Raw genomic sequence first — 19,497 nt, forward strand, 5'->3', positions numbered from 1 at the left:
CAGTAACAAGATGGCAGTGTCTTGGTCCCTGACCCCATTGAATCACCATACCAACCTTCTTCTTGTTCCCATCAATCTAACTTGCTACAGCAGTTTAACCTGTGCTCTAACATGGATAGTAAACATCACACACAACTCAGGTCATAGAAAGGGCCCCCTGCCCAGGCCAAGGCGTCACCTCTTTCATGGTATCGATGGAGGCAAAGTACTTGGACCACCAGTCCAGCATGCTCTCGTCAGGCTCCTCCTCCTCTGGTTCTTCCGAGCTGCCCTTCTTCTTCTTCTTCTTCCTCTCTTTCTCCTCATCAGCCTGCAGGGTTGGCTAGGTCTAGAGTCCTGCCTACATCCCTGCACCCTGGCCATTCCCAGAGACCTGAACAATCCGGGGTTCCCCCACTCATTCCGACCATCTGCTCCAGGAAAGCCCTGGGCTCCAGGAGGCTCTGTGGGGCTACCGACATCAAGGTCAGGGCCTTGTTTTATGGAAGTGGATGTCACGGCCCAGAGAGGGTCACGACCTGCCAGCATGAGCCCCCAGCCAAGGCAGGACTGCCTCTCATGGGCCCTGCAGTCCAAACAGCTCTCTCCCTCTGCCTCTTTGGAGGGGTGAGATGGCCGGGGCATCAGGGGGTATGGGGTGGCTCGGTCCCTGATGCTGTCTTCCTTGGTCTGATACCCTATGTAGTACAGGGTCTTCTCTCCCCAGAGCCCCCCGGCTGGTCCCCACACTCACCACATCCACCTTGATGACGGCATCAGAAGCCTGCAGAAAGGAACCAAGGAGACAGGGACAGACTTAGCCACTGGGGCCGGAAGTGGTAGGTAGCGGCTGGCCAGGGAGGGTGGAGGAGAGGGAGCCCAGGCAGGGATGTTCCCTGTGTCGTGAGCGCCATGCTCACATGGCCAATTCTGGGTCTGTGGAAGGTCTGCCTTGAAGTTGTTTCCTCAGACCTTCCAGGGTGGTGGTTTGCAAACTTGGCTGCACGTTAGAATTACTGGGGGCTTTTAAAAATCATCAGTTGCAGGGCTCCACTGAGTCCAAATGAGGGTACTGGGCACCAGGAGAGTTGTAAACTCCCCAGATGACTGCAGTGGGCAGTCAGAGTCAAGAGGGGAGGCGGACACGGCATGAGGCTGGAGGTCAGTAATGTTGGCTGGATGAAGGACAAGTGCCTTAAAAAGTAAGTGGACACAAAATTACACAGCTGAAGAGGAACCTGGTGAAAAGGGCCCCACCGGAGTCCAGGGCCTGTGGGACGATGGGGCAGCTCAGGTCTGTGCCGTCCTCTTGGTTCACTGATGGCCTGAAACCAGGGGGCTTCCCCACCCCAGCCCTGCCTCCAGGAGGAACAGGCTTCTCAGGGAGGAGCTCAGGAAGCTGGACGCCGAGGGGGGTGTGGCATCTCCAGGTGTAGCCCCAGAGCCCCTGGCAGTGCCATCCCAGGCCTGCAGGCCAGGCCCCGGGCCTCGACTCCTCCCCTTTTCCATGAGCCATGCCCCGTGCTAACTCAGCCTGCTGGCTGGGACTCTATGGGGACCAGGATGATGAGGTAAGGAAGGATCCTTTCAGACCGGACTCAGATCTCAGAGGCTAGGAGACGCCCCTGTGCTGTGTGACGCACATGCAGTCAGGAACGGGATTTGGAGAATGTGGTGGGAAGGAAGCCTGCTTCCCGCCCCTCTGTCCTGTCTGGATTCAGGATGGCTTGCTCCAGGCCAGCCTCCATCCCGCCGTCCCCTGCTGACGCCATGTCCGCATCCAAACACCGAGGTGACAGGTCTCCCTCTGGCAGACAAAGAGCCCCGGTCCCAAAGCCAGGAGGAATAACGAGCTTCCACCTGGAAATCCTGCCCCAACCCACACCTTGGGAGAGTTGTTTGTAAATGGCTGGGAAGGAAAACCGGGGACCCTCTGGAAAGAACACTGGTGTTTGCGCAAGGAATCCATTGCCTATGGTGTCGTTTGTTGGAATAAAAATAATTGCAGGCTATCACTTCACACGGTTACTGCTCTCTCTGTCTCTCATACGTGTGTACCACGTGTTCATGCACATGTGCACACACACGCGCAGAATTGAGAGTCTCGCCTTCCAGGACAGTATAGGATGGGGCTGTGCGTACGTGCAGTCAGGGTTAGCCCTGGCCCATCGCACGCCAAAGGAGGAGTGACTTAATGTGTCGTCTTGTGTGCGGGGTGGCCCGGCTCCGGGAAAGTGTCACCCGCAGTTGCACGTCCCCAGCCAGCGTGGGGCTGACCCCAGGCGCCTTACCGCGTCCAGCTTCACCACAGTCTCCAGTTTCTTGACAGGCACCTCCGGCTCCATGTTCACCACGACCTCCCCTGTGGGGTGAGAAGAGGGGCCCCCACTGTACAGCACACGGCGGCCCTGGAGGAGCCCGCCTGGACAGAGAGACGGACAGACAGACGAGGAGGAGCAGGCGGAACCGTGAGAGTCAGGGGTGCTTGGAAGGGCCAGAGGCCTAAAGCTGACTCTAGAGCTTTCCAGGGGAGAGGGAGGAGGTGAGCCAGAGAGGAGGGTGAGGTGTGCTGGGTGACACAGTGGAGGCCGGGGGGGGGGGGGATTCGGGGGGTTGGGACGGGGGGGTCCTGGGTCTTCTCCAGGAACCGGCTGAGGAAGCCATCTGCCCTCAGGCCCTCTAAGGACCCCTGGGCTCTGGCCTTTCTGGCACTAGAGCTTGGCGCCACCCTGGGCAGCCTTCCTTGGCCCCCAGGGCGGGACCTCCCTCCTGGCCTCCCCGGCCCACTTAGAGATGGCCCCAGGAGGAAACCAGGTGGGCTGCCCTGTGAGCCAGAGGCCCTGCGCTGGGCCTCAGGAGCGCCATACCCGAGGCGTTCCAGGTGGGGGCCGAGTGGCCCGGGGGCCGGTAGACGAAGCGCCGCAGGGAGCTGACGGTGTGCGAGCCGACCAGGGCGTAGCGGCCGAAGGCCCGGCAGTCCACCACGCGGATGTTCAAGGGCGGGTGCAGGAGCTCGTTCTCCGGGAGGTCCTGGGGGTGGGGCAGGGACTCTGAGCTCAGAGAAGGGGCAGAGGCACCCAGCTCTGCCCAGGCAGGTCCCGGCCCACACTCACCACTTCAAAGCACTTGACGAGGGTGCTGAAGTTGGGGTTCTTCTTGTAATTGTGGATCAGGGACGACTGCACCCCCTTCCCCGCGCACTCGATGTCTACCCGCGGCCGGTCCACCTGGGCCAGGTTCACCCGTTTCAGGTCCCGCAGACCCCAGAACAGCACCTGCGTGGGGGGGCGGTGGGGGGAGAGGACAGCCCCTCAGTAAAGGGCATCAGCTGCGGGCAGGCAGGGCCACCCGAGGAGGAACCGGGCTGTGGGTGGACCGTGCATCAGGAGGGGCAGGGCTGGGAGAGCCGAGGAGGGGCGGGTGTCCTGAAGGCGCTGTGGGGTGAGGGTGGGTGTTGGGGGCAGATGGGAGGGCCGGGAAGGGTCCTGGACTGTGGCAGTGTGACTCAGTGCAAAAGCGGCAGGCGCCGGACGGTCGCGAGCCTGGGTCTGCTACTGGCCCCTGGGTGTGACCTTGGGCCAGTCACTTCTCCTCCTGGGCCTTCAGTGTCCTTATTTGAAAACCGGAGCATGACCTGAGGTTGCTGAAGACCCCTGGAGTTTGATGCCAACAGTGTAATGCATGCCTATGACCCTCATGGAGAGAGAGTGAGGGGGGCCAGGGAGCAGAGCACAGCAGGGCCTGTTCAGGGCAGGGCTGGGAGGGGCCGGATGGAGTCCTCACACACCTCTATCCGGTACTTGCTGAGCACGGGCCGGATGCCCATAGGCACAGGCATGATGGGGCCTCGGTCCATGTCCACTGGGCCATTGATGGGCGGCAGGTCGGCCTTCCCTGCTGGTCCAATCTGGGGAGTGGGGGACATAGTGTCACACCCTGGGGAGCCCGGGGAGAGGGCTCTCTCTCCCCATGAGTTATCTGGTATGTGATCTGGGGAGACAGGGAAGGCTGAACAGCCCAGGTCCCCAAGAACCACACCCCCAGCCCCCTGGCCTCACAGCAGGATGGGGAGGAGAAAGGCCCCTGGCCCAGCCCCCTCTTTCCAGCAGCCCCACCTGCAGCAGCTCGAAGGCGGCCAGCAGGTCCCCGGCCGTGGCGTTGCCGCGGTAGATCTGGTAGTACTCGAGCTGGGGCGGGAAGCGCGGCGGGCAGTATGCCTCGTCGGCCATCTTCACCAGGGGCTTGGCAAAGGTCCGGCCTATGAAGTCGGTTTTGCCCTGATGCGACAAACAGCCAGGGTGGCCTCTTGGTGCTTGAACTGACCAAACGTGTTCACACCTGGGATCTCATTCAGTCCTCACCACAGCCCCATGTAGTTGCAGGTGTGATCACCCCATTTTACAGATGGGGGAAACCAAGTCTCGGGCTAGCTCCAGGCCATGCTGGCAATGAATGGCAGATGCAGGACTCAGGACTACCTCTAGTCCAGAGCTCACTCAGGGCACCCCAGTAGCTGAGGCGGCTTGTAGGAAGTGGCTCCCCAGCTCTGGAGGGGTCACCCTAATCCTCCACTCCCTTACTCCAGAGCTCCCATGGAGAGCTATGAGGCTGTTACTGACTGTGGTAGGTGTGGGCAGGGCTGGGGGGGCCCTCAAATGGGGGAAGGCTGGGGACAGCAGGCTTTCGGGGCACATCTGGGTCTGAGCTTAGTCTGTCTGTGCCGGGAGGTGGGACGCCCTGGCCTGTCTCCTCCCTGAGGCCCCAGAGGCCCACAGCATCGGGAAGGGGTCAGGCTGCAGTGACAGGGCAGGAGACACCCGGGGTCTCCTGGAGGGGCTGGTCAGCAGCCCAGACTCCCAGCTTCCCCGGCAAGCACCCTGGCCAAGGGGCTCTGGGGGTGGGCTGTGGAGGTGACCGCTAACGCAGGTGGAGTGCGGGGGAGGAGGCGTGGTCCCTGGTGCCAGAGCCCACCCATACCATGCTGTCCTGGTCGTAGATTTCGATGACAATGATGGGGGGGTCGTCCCGCAACTCATGAGCTTCGCCATAGAGCTCCAGGTTGTCGAACACCAGCATCTGGTCCCAGGTGGGGCACAGGGTCTCATTCAGCACCTGCAGCATGGAGGGGGGGCACAGGTAAGCGATGGTGGATGGGCAACACCCGAAGAGGAGTCACCCCCAGTCACTGTGGTTTCAAGGGGACGCGGGAGCACGAGCGCCATGTCCCCTGACTCTTCTGGGAATCTTAAAATGAAGGCTGATGTGAGGTCTGCTCCTGACCCTCTCTCCCAGCCCCCCGCCAATGTCTTCCCTGTCTTCTGTGTGGCCTGGGCCTGCAGTTATCTGCCAGGCTTCCCCCTAAGGATCTGGAGTACTGGCTGGTCTGTTTCTCCAGGTCCCAGAGGCTCCCAGGCCCCCTCCAGTGCTCTCAAAGCCAGAGCCGCGCCCTCCTCCCCGGGGCCCTCACCTCTGTGCACTGACTCTGGTTGATGAAGAAGACACGGGCGAAGGGGTCCGAGAGACCGCTGCTGTCGGCGGCAAAGAGGCTGCGCGCCTGGTACATGTGGGCGCGGAGCTGGAAGGCCTGCTTCTCTGTGGGGGGAGCAGGCTGAGGCTCAGGGAACAGGCCACCCGCCGGTGCCCTCCCGCCCGGGCCCGGGAGCCCTCGCTCACTGGTGTAGACCAGGCTGATGGGTGGGACGGCGTGCAGGCCCGCGCCCTGGGCCGCCTTGACCTCCTCGAAGCCGCAGGGCAGGCCGCACAGAAAGTCCTTGCGCTGCTTGCTGAGGCCCAGCCACAGGTAGAGCTCCAGCTTGGCCTGCACCGTCCAGCCGGCCGAGCCGAAGCCCCGCTTCCCTGGCAGCTGGCGGGGGGGCGCAGGGTCAGCTGCCGGAGCCCACGGGGTGAGGAAGGGGCAGGAGGCTGGAGGAGGCTATGGGCAGGCGGGCCATGCCCTCCGCAGCCGTCCCGCTGGGCTGTGTGGTGCGGAACACAGGGCAGAAGGGCACGGGCAGGGGGGGACCCGCCACCCCTTTCCTATTCTCTCCAGCTCTTCTCTGAGCACCCCGTCAGCTCAGGCCAGCTGGACCCAGGGGTGGGGGTGCTGCTCCCTCCAAGGGGAGGTTGACCTCTTGAAAAAGCGCAGACCCCAGCCCCTCCGCCCCCAGTCTTGCTCCCCTTCCGGCACCTTGAGGAAGAGCGTCTTGACCTTGGCGCAGTCCTTGCCCAGCTCGTCCTCCACGACGGAGAAGAGCAGGTCCTTGGAGGGCACCCGGGCGTAGGCGATGCGCTTGTTGTTGCTCATCATCCAGATGAAGACGTCGGGGATGCTGTGCTGAGGCTGGGGTGGGGGCGGGGTGGGCGCCCAGTAAGGGAGAGGCCCTGCCTCTTGGCCAGGCCTGAGCCCACAGAGGAAAGGACCCTGGCGCTGGGTCCTACTTCTCCTCCCACCGATCCAGCGGGAAGAACACGGGACGGGGTGAAAGGCTTGGTCTCTCCTGTCCCCCAACGGCTGTCAGAGCAGGAGGGGCCTCCTGGATGGTCTGGCCCAGCCCCTCCCGGGCAGCCCCCCTTCCGCCACCTCGGATCACTCTGGTTTGGGGCTGGCAGGGGGCGCACCTCGTCTGCCAGGAAGCGCAGCTTGTGCAGGAAGCTCTGGCACAGCCTCAGCTTGTCCCGCACCGTGTGCCGCTTCACCTGTGCCCGCAGGGTCTTGGCCTGCTGCCCCATGCTCTCCTGCCGGGGTCGGGGGTGTAAGTGGGGCTCAGGTCATGACACACGATGGAGGGTCTGGCCCTGGGGGCTGTGACCTCAGAGACAGATGTCCCCCACCTCGGGTTCCCTTTTCACCTCCAGACCCTCCCTCCGTCCCCGGTGTGGTCCAACCGCATCCTCACCAGCTCCCGCATGCAGGATTTGAGGCGCTCCCGGTCCAGCCTAGTGCAGGACCAGTGGCCCTGGTCCTTGTCCGCGAGGGAGAGGAAACGGCTGGGAGGAGAAGAAGCAGGGCTTAGCAGAGCCCACCCGCCAGCAGGAGGCGTGCAGATGCCTCCTTCTCTGCAAACCCCCCACTTCTGACCCCCCATTGGCAGCCCTGCCACTTACTGGCAGCCACAGCTCAGCTCCTCCAGGACGCCCCGCAGTCGACGCTCAGGGTAGGACTTTTCCGTTTTGATCATCTCCTGCACATCATTCAGGCCTTCTTCCTGTGAACCAGGAGTGTGAGCCACAGCCCCCTCAGCCTCCCCAAATGTCTCCCCCATTCATCAGGGGGATGAGGGGCTAGTGCCCTAGGACCTCCCACGAGCACCATCTCTGGACTGTCTCGCCATCACAAGGAAACACAAATTTTCCGCGTTCTGTTTTCAGAACCTGAAGGAAGAAGCCACCTCTGGGCCATGAGTCTGTGGTCCTGGTGGACCCACAGGGGTCGGACAGAACTCAGGGCTAGATGCAGGGGGTGGGGGAGTGCAGGCCAGAGACAGAGGGGTTGGCCAGTCACCTCCAGGGAAACCCGGGGCTGGATGGGCCAGGGTTCCCAGACTCCACTCCGGGCAGCCCTCAGGCTCTCCACCGCTCTTGGGACTGGGGCGGGGACAGGAACACAGGTTCTACTGGGGCCATTCTGCAGTTCCTCCCCCAACCCCACGGCATGCTGCCTGGCAGACAGGACTTGTGTGTTGCAGGGGAGCTGTCCAAGCTGGGCGAGGCCCTCTGAAGCATACGCCCTCCGCCTTTCCCCTCCCTGCCGTGGCCTGGCCCTGACCAGCTTGTCTGCGATGTGGTCTATGATGTTGGCATTGTAGAGGCGGCGGCGCTGGTCCGGCCACCAGCTCTTGATGTAGATGCAGGGCTTGCGCTCCAAGTAGGGCAGATAGAAGTAGTTCCTGGGGTGGGAGCAGGCGGGAGGTTGAGGACTGGGCACCCGGGCAGGTGGGGGTGGGGCGGGGCCAGGCCGTGAGAGGACGGGAGGCAGCAGGCAGGGCTCCCAGGACCCTCTGTCCTGGCCGGCTCACCTGTCGGTGATCTGGGGCCGCATGGGTGGGCTGGAGGAGACTGAGGCCAGGTCCCCACCGTCCTCAGTCTCGTCGTCACTCGACTTCTGGATCAGATCCACTTCCTCCTCGTCCCCAGGCTCCTTCTGAGGCCGAGGCCGAGGCCGCTGGGGCCGAGACAGGCCATCGACTTCGTTCCCATAGTTGCCTGGAGGCAGAAGGGGGCACCTGAGGGCCTAGAGTCCTTTTCCCACCAGGCCCCACCCTGCCCTCCAGTCCAGGGGTCTGTGGGAGGGAAGGGGGAGAGTCAGGGAATGGGGCTGGTGCTCACAGGTCTGTACCAGCTCAGACACGATAGAACACTCGCCAGAGGAAGGGGCCGTGTCCTGCACTCCTGCAGAGGTCTCGCTAGGAGCCCTGATGACCACTGAGCTCAAGGTCCAGCCCAGGACGCGGCCCGTATTCCCACTCTCTCCTCTCCAGTCCCATGAGGGCCTCGCTCCCTTCTGCAGGGAGGGCTTCTTCCCTCCTCGTGTCCCTAACGCAGCCTAGCCCTTAGGTGGAGCTGAGGCCGACCCTGTGGGGCGTGTGTCCTCAGGTGCAGTCGCTGTATGTGGTGTGGGTGCCTGAGGACATGTGAGGGAAGTGGTCAAAGTTCCCCGCCACCCCCAGGCTGTGGAGCAGGGCTTGGCCGCCCCCAGCCCTGCGAGCCCAGCTCTCACCTATGGTGACCTCAAAGGTGATGGGCTTGTCTCCATTTTTCCGGTCGATCATTGAGGCCTCCAGCAGGGCTCCAAATAGAAAGAATTCTTCCATTTTCCCCACGCAGCTCTGTGAAGAAGGTGGTTCAAACCCTCCGGAAAGCTTAACGGTGTGGGGGGTTGGGTCTGGGGCCAGGCCTCCTCCTACGTCTTACAGACAGGCCCTTGGGGCTAACCCAGCTGTGGAGCTACGAGCCCCGACACTGAAGGCCCAATTCCTTCGGCCCTCCAGCCTGTCCCCAGAGGAAGGGCTGCTATGTTCAGCACAAGGACAGCCACGGCCAGGAACAAGGCAGAGACAAGGCTCCACCTTGGGGCCTCCGGGGAGAGCACAGGCACAGGCAGTGGGAGGGGACAGAGTTCCTCCTGCTTTCTGGGGAGGGCGGCCCCATCCTGGGGTCTGGCCCCCTGAGGCAGGCAGGAGGGACACTGGCAGAGGCCAGGCACAGGCTGCCGTGGTGGGAAGGGGGTTGAGCGGGGGGCTCTGGAGGACAGCACAGTGCCCTGGGGCCTCACCTCGGAGACGGGTGTGGCCGGTTCCACCTGCACCTCCGTGGAACTGGTGAGCTCAGGGTTGGAAGTGTCCAGGATCTCCACCGCCAGGCCCAGCATGAGGCGGGCGCGGAAGGACACGCCCTCCCCCAGGCCCTCATTCAGGTCCTGGTGCTCGTCCAGCAGCGTGTAGTTGCGCGTGGAGCCATACATGTTCACCCAGGCGGGGCCCAGCGTGGGCAGGAAGCCTGCGGGCGGGGGGCAGAGGGCCTCACTCGGGTGGGGGGACCTGTTTGGGGGCTCCTGGCCTGTACCTCCTGGTTGCTGAGCTGAGGACCTCGTGTCTCGCTCGGGGAAATGTCTGAGGCAGCAGAGGGCCTGCGGGCAGCGAGGCTCACAGGGGCTGTGGGGAGAGCAGTGTCTGCTGCGTGGGGCTGGCTGTGGGGTGACCTTGTCACTTGCATGGGACACTTTTGTGTGTCTGCTTATTCTCTGCGGGAGCCTGAGCTGGCCGTGCCTCTCCACATACACACACGTCCATTTCTGTGGAGCAAAATCATGCCCTCTGCTTCCTGGAGCCTGTTGCAGGGGACGTCTGTGATCTACTTGAAGGACAGATGCCAGCACCTCCCCAGCTCCTCAGCAAGGCCTTTGCTGTCTGTGCGTGCCACGAGGGTCTCACCTGCTTCTGCAGACCCCTCCCCTCCTCTCTGAAGGCCCTTACTCTCCGCCTGTGCCTGTTAAACGCTCTTCCTCCACCAAGTACCCCCATTTCCTAGTCCCAACTATTTTTCTCCCATTAGGATTTGTTATGTCTCGTGTGTAGCACGGATTCAATTCTGCCTTAAGAGTTTTGTTTGGTTTCTGTTCTGCCTAGTTTATAAAAAACATTATAGCATTTAAAAAACTGAGATATTCTTCCTATAACGTAAAATTCACCATTTTAAAGTATGCATTTCGGCGGTTTTCGTGCATTCACTGTGTTATGCCACCATCCAGGACATTTCCATCCTCCTCAGAGGAAACCCCGTACCTTTCAGTGGCTCGTCCCAGCTCCCCTCCCCCCAGCTCCTGGCAGCCACTCGTCTACTTCCTGTTTCTATGCATTTGCCTATTCCGGACATTCCATACAAATGCAATCATGCAGTCTGTAGTCTTTTGTGTCTTCTGTCTCAGGTTTTGAGCATTTGGTAGCACACCCGTCTCCCTCATCCCCAGGGGAGCACCGTGAAGACCGGACGGATTCCTCCTTGTTCTGTATCCCTGGTACTCAGCTCAGTGCTCTGGTCCTACAAGTCTGTAGATAGGTACTATGACAGCAGTACACGCATATATGTACTACATATGTATATATACACATGTATATAATTACTATTATTTTCATTTTACAGGTGGGAAAACAGGCATGAAGGTCACGCAGCTTCTAACTGTCAGAGCTGGGGTTCAAATCCAGGCAGCCTGGCTCAGGAGGGCCCAGGCACCTCTGTGCAGACGTGAACCATGAGTGTCCACCCTTCCCTGGAGGCGGGGGCTGTCGGCAATGCCCTGACCATGCCTGGCACCTTTCAGGCAGAGGTGCGGGATGGTGGTGGTGTGGGGGGTTCTCATTTACGCTACCCCTTTAGCCCCACGTCCCACCCCGGTCTCCTGCTGCTGACCTTTGTCTCCGTCGTTGGAAATCTTGCGCAGGTCAATGAAGTGGGTGCCGATGGCCACGTCGTTGACCTTGTCTGAGTCCCGGATCTGTACCTTCATGCGCTTGCAGAGCGGGGGGAACAGGTCTGTAAAGACCACCTGCTCATTCCACAGTGGCTCATAGCTGCTTTTCTGCACTGAAGTCTTGCCCTGGTGGGAGGGAGCGAGGGTTAGGGCTTGTGTACGTGCATGAGTGTGCATGTGTGTCTGTGTGAGTGTGTATATGTGTGTTACGTGTGTGCATGTGCTGTGTGTGTGTGTACTTACCTCCTCACCCTTCCCCACCCCAGCCTCTCTGGCTCTTCTCCCTCTCAGTGCCCCCCTCCTCTCAGCTCTTGGTGACCTGGGGGCAGTGAGGAACCCTACGGCCCAGCCTGGCCTCGCCCCCCCAGCCCCTCTGAGCTAGAGCTCCCCTCATCTCTCTCTCCTCACTTCTAGAGGTGACTCACCAAGGCGATCAAAGGCCAGTCTCGTGGCTTCTGATTTTGCCTCACATCCGTCCCCAGGACCTCACACCCAACCCCTTGCACCTCTGGTGCCTGTCACCCCAAGCCCCAGCCTCCTGCACCCCAATACCTTCTGGCCGGCAAAGAAGACTTGCACGTAGGGGTCGACCAGGTCCTTGTTCTCACCGATGAAAGCCTTCTTCATGTTGGCCATGAGGCTTGTGTTCATGCGGGGCAGCCCCTCTGCTCGGTAAATCTTCACATAGAACCGGGCCCACTGGCGTTCGGAGGGCACGCCCTCGGGGAGCAGCAAGTTCCTGCCGGCACATACACCAGGGCTGTGGTAGCCAGCCCCGGGCACCCCGCCTCCTGCCTCAGCATCTACGTACCCCTGGGGGCCGGGACAACAGGTGAAGGACGGCTGAGAAGGCCCACACTAGGACTAAGAACACTGGAGTTTAGGGCACCTGCTGTCTTGTGATCCTGGGCAAATCTCCCCATCTCTCTAAGCCTCAGTTTACTCACCTTTAAGATGGGCATAATATGATATTCCCTCTCAGAATACGATAAGGCTCAAATAGGTTAAAATATATGAGTACTTTGTAAACTGTAGCATGGGAGACCACTCTTAATAATATTATCCAGTTCTCTCAGCTGTGTGTCACATCTTTCGTCTCCTATACAAAAACCTCACAACTGGCCCCCACTCTTCCTCCCTGGCCCGTGGAAGGCATGATTCATTGGATCCTGCACTTTTCCTCACTGAATCCAGATGAGGTCCCAGAATATTTCTCAACAACCACTGTCAGCTGCCTGGAATTGGTACAGGAAATAAAAATCTCTTTGCTCTCCTGCATGTAGACTCAAGACCCAGCAGCTCTGGGACTTTGTTTTTTTTTCCAAGTTTCTCACAGTCAGAAGCCTGGATGTCAAATGACTGTCACTCGTGACTGTCCTCTGTGAACCCCTGCCTGCCCTTCCTCAGTCCTTTCTGCCCCATGAGGAGAGTCCCCGGACACCGAGGCTGGCCTGGCCTCAGTCCTTCCAGGGAGAGATGGGCCATCTGGGCATAGGGGTAGGGAGATGGAGGGTGAGATCTGTGGGCAAAGTCCACCCTGGGGGTTCCCTTGGTGTTCCAGGAAGGGCTGGGCCGGGTCTCCAGGGGCTGGGGGAGGATGGGAGCCTCACCCCTCAATGTCTTCCTCTTCCGTCTCGTTGGCCTTGTGGGGCGTCTTGATGTTGTCCCCCTTGCCCACCACGGCGATGTCACACTTCACGTAGCCCTTCAGCCCCGCGGAGATGTCGTCGGGGTCCGACAGGATGGCCCACTTGTGGTGGAACTGGTGCTCTGCAGTGGCGAGAAGGGGCTGCACCTGCTGGCCTACCCACGGCGGCACCTGTCCTCGGGGCAGGCCTCGGAGCCCAGGTCATCGGGTCTCGGGGCCCTGGGGCCACAGCTCTGCCTGCCTCTCGGCCAGGGAGACAGAGGTCCCCGAGCAAGGGTGGCCGAGGCAAGGCCCCGCCCCTGGTCATGCACCCAGGCGTGTGGCGTGGCTTCAAACAGAGGAGCCTCCTAATTGGTTTCTCTGCCTGCAGCCCTCCTGCCCCCAACCCATGCAGTCAACCACCATGCAGCTGCCAGACAGAGCCCTCAAAGAGGCCCTCCCTCTCTCACTCCCCATTTCAAACCCACTTGAGGCTCCCCAGTACTTGGGGGAAAGACCACAGACCTCAGCATGCCCTGTGGGGTCTCCTGATACAGCTCTCCGCAGCTCGCAATGTTCACCCTCCGCCCGCCCACCCCTCCCCCCACCCCGTGCTCCTGCAAGCAAAGCTCTTTACCCCTCTCTGAATAATTCATATTGCTGTTTCACACCCCCATGTCTTTGTGGCTGCTGTTCTTTGAGCTTGGAATGCCCCCATCCCTTCTGCCCCCCACCCCAACCCTCCACCTCCCTATTCACACTTCTAATCATTTTGTTCATGTGTCTCCTCTTCCATGCAGCCTTCCCTGACTTCCTCAGAAGAGCTGATCCTGGCCCCTTTCCATATGCACATCTCTTATCTCACTGTCACTGTGATTATCTACTTATTGTCTGTCTCCAATTTCAGACTGAAAGCCTCCTAGAGACAGACACTGGTAGTGTCACCCCAGTACTCCCAGGAATTAAGACGGTGTGGAGGAAAGGACAGATGTCAGGAGAGGAGCCCACTCTAGGACGGATCTGCCCCTTCAGGTTGACTTTAAAGCTGTTTGCAGGCATAGCCTGTACGAAGGGCACATCTTCTTCCTTGATTTTGTGTGGGCACTGGAATCTCCAGGGACTCAGAAGTTTCCTCTTCCCCTCCCTCCTCTTTCAACTTCTCCTATAGTTCAGACCTGTTGCCAGCAAGCCTCTGTCTCCATTTGGTTCTGTGAAATGTGTTCAGGACTGTGTGCAGAAATCGGCCTGTTTGGGGATAGGCCAGGCCAACTGTGTCTCCGGAGAGATTATGCCATTGCAGGGTCCGAAGAGACAGACCGGGATGGTGAGAGCGGAGTAAGCCATGTGTGTGAGGGGTCACTGGAGGCCGTCAGCTGAACGGCGCATCTCAGGAGGAGGGGGCCATGTCCTAGGCTGCCCCAGAGCTTCAAGGGTCTTGCCAGAGTGGATGTTTGTGGGATGGATACATGAACAGATAGATAGCCAGATGGCTGGATGGGGAGATGGATAGTAGAAGACGGGTGGTAGGGTGCCTGGCTGGCCTAAAAGGTAGATGGATAGAGGGATGGATGGATGGCAGATGGATAAATGGATAGAAGGATGGATTAACGTACGGACAGGTGAGTAGGTAGATATGTGGGTGGGTGAAAGAATATGTGGGTGGACGGACAGATGTGTGAATGAATAGTTAGATGAACTGGGGAGCAAGGAAAGAGAATAAGACTCAGGAGGGACATAGAATTTGTCTTCAGAGTTAAAGGCTATTTGAAGAGGGAGTGGATTCTTTCTTTCTGTTCCTTCAGAGAGAGATTGGACTGGATGTTTTTAAGGTCTCTTCGAGCTTGAATGTTCTATGATTTTGTGATTTTTATGTGTATAATCTTGGGTTTTCAGCTTAGATTTCCTGGTCTGAGTCATAGTTATAATGTGGGCCAGCCGAGTGTCTATTAGGTTGAACATAAGGAATCGCCAATTGGTTCAACCTAACAGTTTATGGCACCTCTAAGACACAACTTCTTTTAGCCTCATTTATCTCGTCTGTAGAATGGGAAGGAATGCTGATGTCTCCCTCACTGTTTTGTGAGGGTCAAATGTGATGTCTGGGTGAAATTGTATTGTCACTGTCAGAGGGCCTAATGGGGTCCTTACTGCACCCAAGTGGCGGGTTCACTTCAGGGACATGGGTGGGGCCCAGTGCCAGCTTGTCTGCCCGTGGTTCCCAAGCTGGCCGTGTGGCGAGTGCTGTCTGTCAGGCTGAGGCACCTCCTCTGTCTGGTCCAAGCCTCATCAGCCCTCTGGGCCAGGGCTTGGGGTTCCCTCACTAACCCCACGCGGTGTTGGCGTATGGGTTCCCCCAGAGCTGCTGAGCAGATAGCCCACGCGGCTGTTCTCAGGCAGCCTGGGTCCCTGGACGGCTGGTCAGTGAAGGTGTTTTCAGGGCACAGTATCCCTCAGAGACTGCCCCCCGCCCCCGCACTGGGTGTTGAGGACAGCGTGGCTCAGGAGGGACTCTGGAGTCACACGGCCTGACCTCACTGTAGACCAGCTGGGTGACCAGGGAAGCCCCGGCATTTCTCTGGCGCCCAGGCCCCTCAGCTGTAAAAGGGGGCCATGCTGCCGACTCTGCAGGCCTCCCGTGAGCCCCGCCGACTGGGCGCAGGTGGTCACTGCGACTGTATGCAGGCTGGGCACCCCATCGCTCTGCATACCTGAAGACCGTGTGCACTCACGGCCTCACCTGAGCCCAGGGCCCGCCAGGGTGGGAGGGACTGCGTGTCCCGGAGCTGACCGGCTGTGCAGCTACTCACCTGGCTGGGAGTACACGGTCCCCACGTCCATTTTGAAGGAGCCCACCAGGGTGCCACTGCGCAGCAGGTTCTTGGAGTGAATCACCTTCCGGGCAGAACCACCAGTCACCAGTCAGGTGGATGGGGCTGAGGCTTTCCGTGGGGCGGGGAAGGGCTGACTGATAGCGGCACCATGTCACTCTTTCTGGGGATGTGAGCTTCAGGTGAAGCAGGAGGGCGCCTGGCAGGGCAGGGGCCGCTCTCTGAGGCTTAGTATCAGCCTCTTGTGCCTCGCCTGTGCTCTGCTGGCTGCCAGGTACGCGTGAGCAGGCTGTACGCTCTGCTGAAGGATCTAGCTAATGGGGCGAGAGGGGCCCACACCCAGCCTGTGCCCCACTTGCCCGGCTGTGTGTCTGGGTGCGGGTCTGCCTTTTTAGGGTTGGCCCGCCCAGAGGGGTGCCCTTTTCAAGTCTGCACAGAGGTGCAGTTTGAGCTAAGAGCCCCGCCTGCCAGGGACTGCTCCCCACTCACCGAGATCTTGATGATCTTGTCGAACATGACGTCAGGAGGGACATGGAAGTCGAAGACGAAGTACTGGAGGGGGAAGGACCCAGACTTGCTGTCACTTGGAGGGCAGGGGCTAAATGCCGGGCCCTCCCTCCTGACAGTGCCTGTCTGCACCCCGGCCATTTCCCTTGAGCCCCAAAGTTTGGATGAGCAGGCGGGGCAACCACTGGTCCCCCGACCCCGGGGGAGCTGGGAGTCGTGTGGTCTTGAGCAACACATCTTCTGAACCTCAGCTTCCTGAGCTGTCAGACGGGGGTCATGATGGCCCCCCTCAGAGCCTTGTTATGAGGCTTGATGAGACACATGTAAGATACGCTGTGGTTATATGGGTCCCACAGACATCACCATTAAACCACAATGCTGCCTGGAAGATGCACCCCAAGTTTGGAGGTGTTTAAACGTAAACTAAGCTGAGCCTTGGAATTTAGAACCGATGCACTTAATCTGCTATAAATGTAAGTGCTGTGGGCGCGACCTGTCCTCTCCGGCTGGGAGCTGCCACTCACAGCTGCAGTGCCCACCCATCTGTCCCCGCCTCGGTGTGCAGGCGCTGGGAGCGAGGGTGCGGACAGCGAGCAGAAGGCCCACTGTTTTGGTGAACTTGTGGGCAGGGAGATGGAAGAAAGGTTGCCGAAGAGCTTGGAGTAAATGAGAATCTGCTCCTGGCTGCTGGAGGCTCACACTAGAGCATTGTGGGTAACAGCGCCAGCTTTAGAGCCAGAAAGACTGAGCTTTCACTGTTGCTCCAATCACCTCCCTTCCTGAGCCTCAGTTTACACCTCTGTGACGTGGGGATAACGAGCCAGGGCCGCCATGTGGGACTGCTCCGGGGCAGCATTCACGGGGTTGCTGGGAGGCGTGGTTCAGAATCTAAATGAGATGACCTGGGTCAAGCATTCAACCCAGGCATGCACACGGCCACTGCACAATAAATACCAACTGCTACGAAGCACTATGCCCAGATGATGCTGGTCACGGGGGAATTGAAGCTCTGGAGAGGTGGGTGGTACAGGCATCTAGACACGCAGATGGTAACCGATGCCTTGAGGCTGGGGAGATACCCAGGGAGAGAAGGAAGGACAGTAGGAAAGAAGCAGGCCCGGAACAGGGCTCCAAGAAGCAGCAGCACTTCAGCAGTGGTCACAGGGAGTGATGCCAAGAAAGGCAGTGAGGAGAGGAGCTGGAGAGAGGGGAAGACAGGAGAGCGGCGGGAGAGGTCCCCAGGGCAGGGGGCGGCGAGAGGATGGAAGGGCCGGGGCGGTCAAGGGAGAGGGAGAAATGGTGGATGTTGAGGTCCTTGATGTCTGGAACAGGGCAGTTTCAGGAAAGACGGGGCGCAGAAATGAGTGCAGGGATTAAGGTGAGGAAGTGGTGGTCACTAGGAGGTATGTGGGACTGAGGAAAGGCACAGCTAGGTGGATAGATAGATAGATGGATGCATGGATAGGTAGATGGATGGATAGATGATAGGCTTCTGGCTCCTGTCCTTGATCGTAATGGTTCTTCATAGTTGTGCTTAGAATATGCTAGAGTGAAAGGCCTTATAGACAAAAGGGGAGTCAAAAGAAAAGCAAAGGCAGAGTTGGTGATGTTGAGTGGACGATATAGTGGTAGATTCTTTGGGATGTAGAACGGGAAGGATTCAAGGCAATGGGGGGAGGTGGTTGTAGGCAGAAGGAAGATGACAGTGTCTGGGACCGGACGCACCGAGGAGAGGTCTTGGCCTGGGCTGTGGACTGTCAGCTTGTTCTGGGGGGGGGGTGATGGTTATGAGCCCCCCTTCACAGGAAGACAGGTCCAGAGCCAGGCGGGAGGGTCAAGGCCAGGCCAGGTGCCGCAGAGCTGTGTCAGCCCTAGGAGAGCGAGCTAACTAAGCTAGAACTCTGCGCTGTCTGGGGTCGTATTCCTTGTAATTCCTGAACATATTTCCCTTTTGTGATTACTTAGAAATCTAAGTGATGTTGGTCGTTCCCACCTCCCTCTATTGTGTTTAGTGGAACCAAAGGTAGGTTCCCATCAACTCAGAGAATTAGCGGGAAGCAGCACACCCCTGGGACCAGAAGAAGAAAAGGGAAAGAAAATTCTAGCTTTGGGGCTGGGAGGAATCATGGGAAGATAGTTTAGTGCACTGGTTCTCCACTGGGGCCGATTTTAACCCCCGGGAGGCATTTGACAATGTCTAGAAACCTTCTTGGTTGCTACATCTGAGTGGAGGATTGTTATCGGAGGATTGCTTGTATCTAGTGGGTAGAAGCCAGGGACGCCGCTCAGTATCCGACAATGCACAGGACAGTCCCTACAACAAAGAATTACCTGGTCCAAAGTAGCCACAGTGCTGAGTTTGAGAAACTCTGGTTTAGAGGAAACAGAAATTGAATAAATCAGAGTTACTTGTGTTTGTGAAAAAGAACAAAAATATGATCAGGTGTAAATTTAAGATGATCCAAAGATGAGTGGAATAAACAGTTTTAGCGGATATAAATGTAGAGTTTGGAAAATGGAACTAGGAAGTGTGCTGTTTGCACCCGCTCTGTGGCCAGGCTTGAGCTTGGTGCAGAGCAGATGCCCAGCGGATGTCTATTTCTTCGTCTGGGTAAGTATCCATTCAGCAAAGTGTTACCAAAGCCCTCTAGGTACATGGCAGGCCCTGGGCTGGGCTACAGCAATGCAGGAGACTGGGAGCCTCCCGGGTTAGACATGAAGAACCAAATGCAACTTGGGGATGTTGTTGTCAGAGAGAGAGGAATGCCCTGACCTCTGACCTAGAGAGTGCCAGGAAGGCTACTCAGTGCAAGGACATTTGAGCTGGGCTCTGCAGGGTGAGTAGGAGTTTGCTGAGGAGCCACAGAGTGGGGAGAACAGCTCTGTTTCCTTGGGAAGGAGGAAACCATTTGAATGAAACATGAGGCATGTGGGCCTGCTGCAAGGTGAGCCCTCCCCTCAGGCAAACATGGCTTCACCACTATCAGATAACTGTGGAAGGCCATGGCGCCCTGTCTCCACATCTGTTAGGGAAAAATAGATGTTATCTAGGCCGGAGGTTTTTCCAGTCAGGGATGTGTCCTGACATAAGGTCAGAGGTGTCCAGCCCGAATTTCCTGACTCCTGGGAAGGTTGCCACATGGGGCTGAGGGGGGTCCTGAAACAGCAGTGTCCCAGCCCTGTGGCCCTGCAGGAAACCAGCTGTGAGAATGGGGTCCATTTGTGGTCATTGAGGAGACCTCGGCCAGGCTCTGGCTTTAGCCTGGGTCCCCGTGAAGGGCAGAGCTGTGCCTGGGTTTTCCTCCTGAAGGCCCACGACTGGGGCCGCCCACAGTTTCCCAAGCGATGCCCTCCCCCAAGCAGCAGATGGCACCCTCAGCCCTCACCACCCCCAGGATGGACACCGAAACACAGGATGCAGGTGCCTCGTTTGGCCAGGGTGCCAGCTGACTTCTGGCTTAGCCTGATGTGTGCTCAGGCATCTGAGGGGCATCCTTCCCCAGAGCTGATTAAGATGGGTCCCTCCCTGGAGCCCAGAGTCACGATGCTGTGTCTGGGGTGACCGTCCAAGGTGGCAGACAGAGCGCCGG

General features: G+C 59.0%; 1 protein-coding gene across 3 annotated transcripts in view; it reads right to left on the minus strand.

Annotated features, from left to right (window-relative positions):
• OTOF (otoferlin) overlaps nucleotides 1-19,497 on the minus strand; it is a gene marked incomplete at both ends in the record, with an annotated part of 90,592 nt that overhangs the window by 10,209 nt on the left and 60,886 nt on the right. For 2 of the 3 annotated variants that reach the window (XM_082672104.1, XM_082672103.1), the window contains 23 exons: nucleotides 179-310; nucleotides 734-763; nucleotides 2,271-2,341; nucleotides 2,847-3,009; nucleotides 3,093-3,254; nucleotides 3,767-3,886; nucleotides 4,095-4,256; nucleotides 4,957-5,091; nucleotides 5,447-5,571; nucleotides 5,653-5,842; nucleotides 6,167-6,319; nucleotides 6,598-6,714; nucleotides 6,876-6,966; nucleotides 7,084-7,184; nucleotides 7,745-7,865; nucleotides 7,995-8,181; nucleotides 8,696-8,804; nucleotides 9,251-9,474; nucleotides 10,885-11,071; nucleotides 11,498-11,684; nucleotides 12,556-12,715; nucleotides 15,380-15,464; nucleotides 15,890-15,952. In XM_082672104.1, coding sequence (XP_082528230.1) covers nucleotides 179-310; nucleotides 734-763; nucleotides 2,271-2,341; nucleotides 2,847-3,009; nucleotides 3,093-3,254; nucleotides 3,767-3,886; nucleotides 4,095-4,256; nucleotides 4,957-5,091; nucleotides 5,447-5,571; nucleotides 5,653-5,842; nucleotides 6,167-6,319; nucleotides 6,598-6,714; nucleotides 6,876-6,966; nucleotides 7,084-7,184; nucleotides 7,745-7,865; nucleotides 7,995-8,181; nucleotides 8,696-8,804; nucleotides 9,251-9,474; nucleotides 10,885-11,071; nucleotides 11,498-11,684; nucleotides 12,556-12,715; nucleotides 15,380-15,464; nucleotides 15,890-15,952 — 3,075 coding nt within the window. Of the gene's footprint in view, nucleotides 1-178; nucleotides 311-733; nucleotides 764-2,270; nucleotides 2,402-2,846; nucleotides 3,010-3,092; nucleotides 3,255-3,766; nucleotides 3,887-4,094; nucleotides 4,257-4,956; nucleotides 5,092-5,446; nucleotides 5,572-5,652; nucleotides 5,843-6,166; nucleotides 6,320-6,597; nucleotides 6,715-6,875; nucleotides 6,967-7,083; nucleotides 7,185-7,744; nucleotides 7,866-7,994; nucleotides 8,182-8,695; nucleotides 8,805-9,250; nucleotides 9,475-10,884; nucleotides 11,072-11,497; nucleotides 11,685-12,555; nucleotides 12,716-15,379; nucleotides 15,465-15,889; nucleotides 15,953-19,497 lie in introns of all 3 variants that reach the window. The other variant, XM_082672102.1, reaches the window with a different exon arrangement.

The sequence above is a fragment of the Grampus griseus genome, assembly GCF_964374135.1.
Source record: "Grampus griseus genome assembly, chromosome: 15".
Lineage (NCBI taxonomy): Eukaryota > Metazoa > Chordata > Mammalia > Artiodactyla > Delphinidae > Grampus > Grampus griseus.